At 50.1% G+C, this 1,488-nt stretch overlaps 1 protein-coding gene across 1 annotated transcript in view; it reads right to left on the bottom strand.

The window, feature by feature from the left end:
• Positions 1-995, bottom strand: part of COLCA2 (colorectal cancer associated 2) — a 5,121-nt gene extending 4,126 nt beyond the window's left edge. The window contains exons 1-2 of the mRNA XM_029962069.1: positions 949-995; positions 50-167 (exon numbers count right to left, since the gene is read on the bottom strand). Of these exons, the coding sequence (XP_029817929.1) occupies positions 50-167; positions 949-995 (165 nt within the window). The remainder of the gene's footprint in view (positions 1-49; positions 168-948) is intronic.
• Positions 996-1,488: the final 493 nt, after the last annotated feature.

The raw sequence follows: 1,488 nt of genomic DNA, 5'->3' as shown, positions 1-1,488 counted from the left end.
AAAATAAACGGAGAAGAGACAAAGCAAACAACAAAATATTTTTACTCACTGCCGAACCAGTTGCTGCCTGTCGTGCTCTTCTCTGCTGCAGTAACTCCTTCACTGTAATCTTTACTCTGACACCTTGGTACACCTTGGGCTTTCCTGAAAGAGTTTGGGGAAAAACACTTTGCAGGAAGGGAGAGCAAACAGCAAATCCAACATGATTTCAGTGTAGAGTTACCGTGATTAACTGGTCACTGTTTAGTCCCTTGCAATCACAGTTTACAGCCCTTTTGAAGGCCTGATATTCAAGCTTGTGACAAGCAGACACTTATGGAAAAGTTGGAGTTGATAATATTTAGCCACACATATTTTATTCTTCTCTATCTCCTTCTTCCCCCTGCCCTCCCTCCAGCTTTTCTAATACCGAGCTCCATCTGCTGCTGCTGTTGAGTTTATTTAAATTCCTAACATACTTGCCTCTCTCAGGACCTGAAAATAAATGTGGGAAGCACTTCATCTGGCAGAGGAAGACCAGGAATAAAACAATGGAAATATGTGGGTGGTTATGCAGAGGGCTGAACAAAACACAAATAAAATGACTGCTTTCACGAATCACTTCTTGCAAAGCCTAGATTGTCTCTTTACTTTGGCCATGTACAACTCCCATTGACTTCAAACAAACATTCAGGATGTCTTTAATCCATCTGAAAACAATCAGCAATCACCAGGCACTACCTGATGGGGGATTTTTAGGGAATGGCAAGGAATTTAGTTATTCTGAAAAATCCCTTTCCCTTGCTGTATTCATGGTAAAATACTTAAACCTGGGGCAGTTGTTTTAATCCGAATCACATGACAAAGGGGCACCAAGCCCAGGCCATTCTCTACACCCAAAAAAAAGCCAGAGCAGACAGCCCTGAAGGAGCAGGAGTGCCAGGGCTAAAGCTGGCCTTCCAGTGCCACCTCTGGACGGGGACCAGCACCCTCTCCCAGGCAGTCACCAGCTGCATGGTGCCAGCAGGTCCTGGCAGGAGGACAGGGCTGGATTTGCAGGTTCTGCCCCCACACCCAGGCAATCCCACGCTGTGGGCACTGTTCCCTCCTGCCACAGCCTCTCCCAGTGCCCAGGGGATGCACGGGGTCCTGCCCAGCCCTCCCAGTGCCCCCGTGGTGCTCGGGGTGGGGACAAGCTGTGACAGGCACACGGGTCCCTCCAGAGAGGCGACAGCTGAGCTGGGGCTGCCTCGGGGGCACTCTGCTGGGCCGTGCTCAGCTGGGGATTATTCATCTCATACTTTTGATGTTTTGCTTCTATCCAACAAACAGCAGATGGGGAAGACGAGGGGAGGGAAGGGATGAATTTTAGGAGAACACCCGGGTTACCAGGCCTCCCTGGAGCCAGAGGGGGCTCTGAGGCAGCAGCTCTCCTGGCAGAGCATTATGCCCCCAGGATCTTGCTTTTCTGGCACCCTGAGGCACCTGCCTGCAGGTGAAGCACCCAGA

Source organism: Manacus vitellinus, unplaced genomic scaffold (assembly GCF_001715985.3).
Source record: "Manacus vitellinus isolate BGI_N305 unplaced genomic scaffold, ASM171598v3 scaffold_41_pilon, whole genome shotgun sequence".
Taxonomy (NCBI): domain Eukaryota; kingdom Metazoa; phylum Chordata; class Aves; order Passeriformes; family Pipridae; genus Manacus; species Manacus vitellinus.
This window is presented reverse-complemented; position numbering and strand designations above follow the sequence as displayed.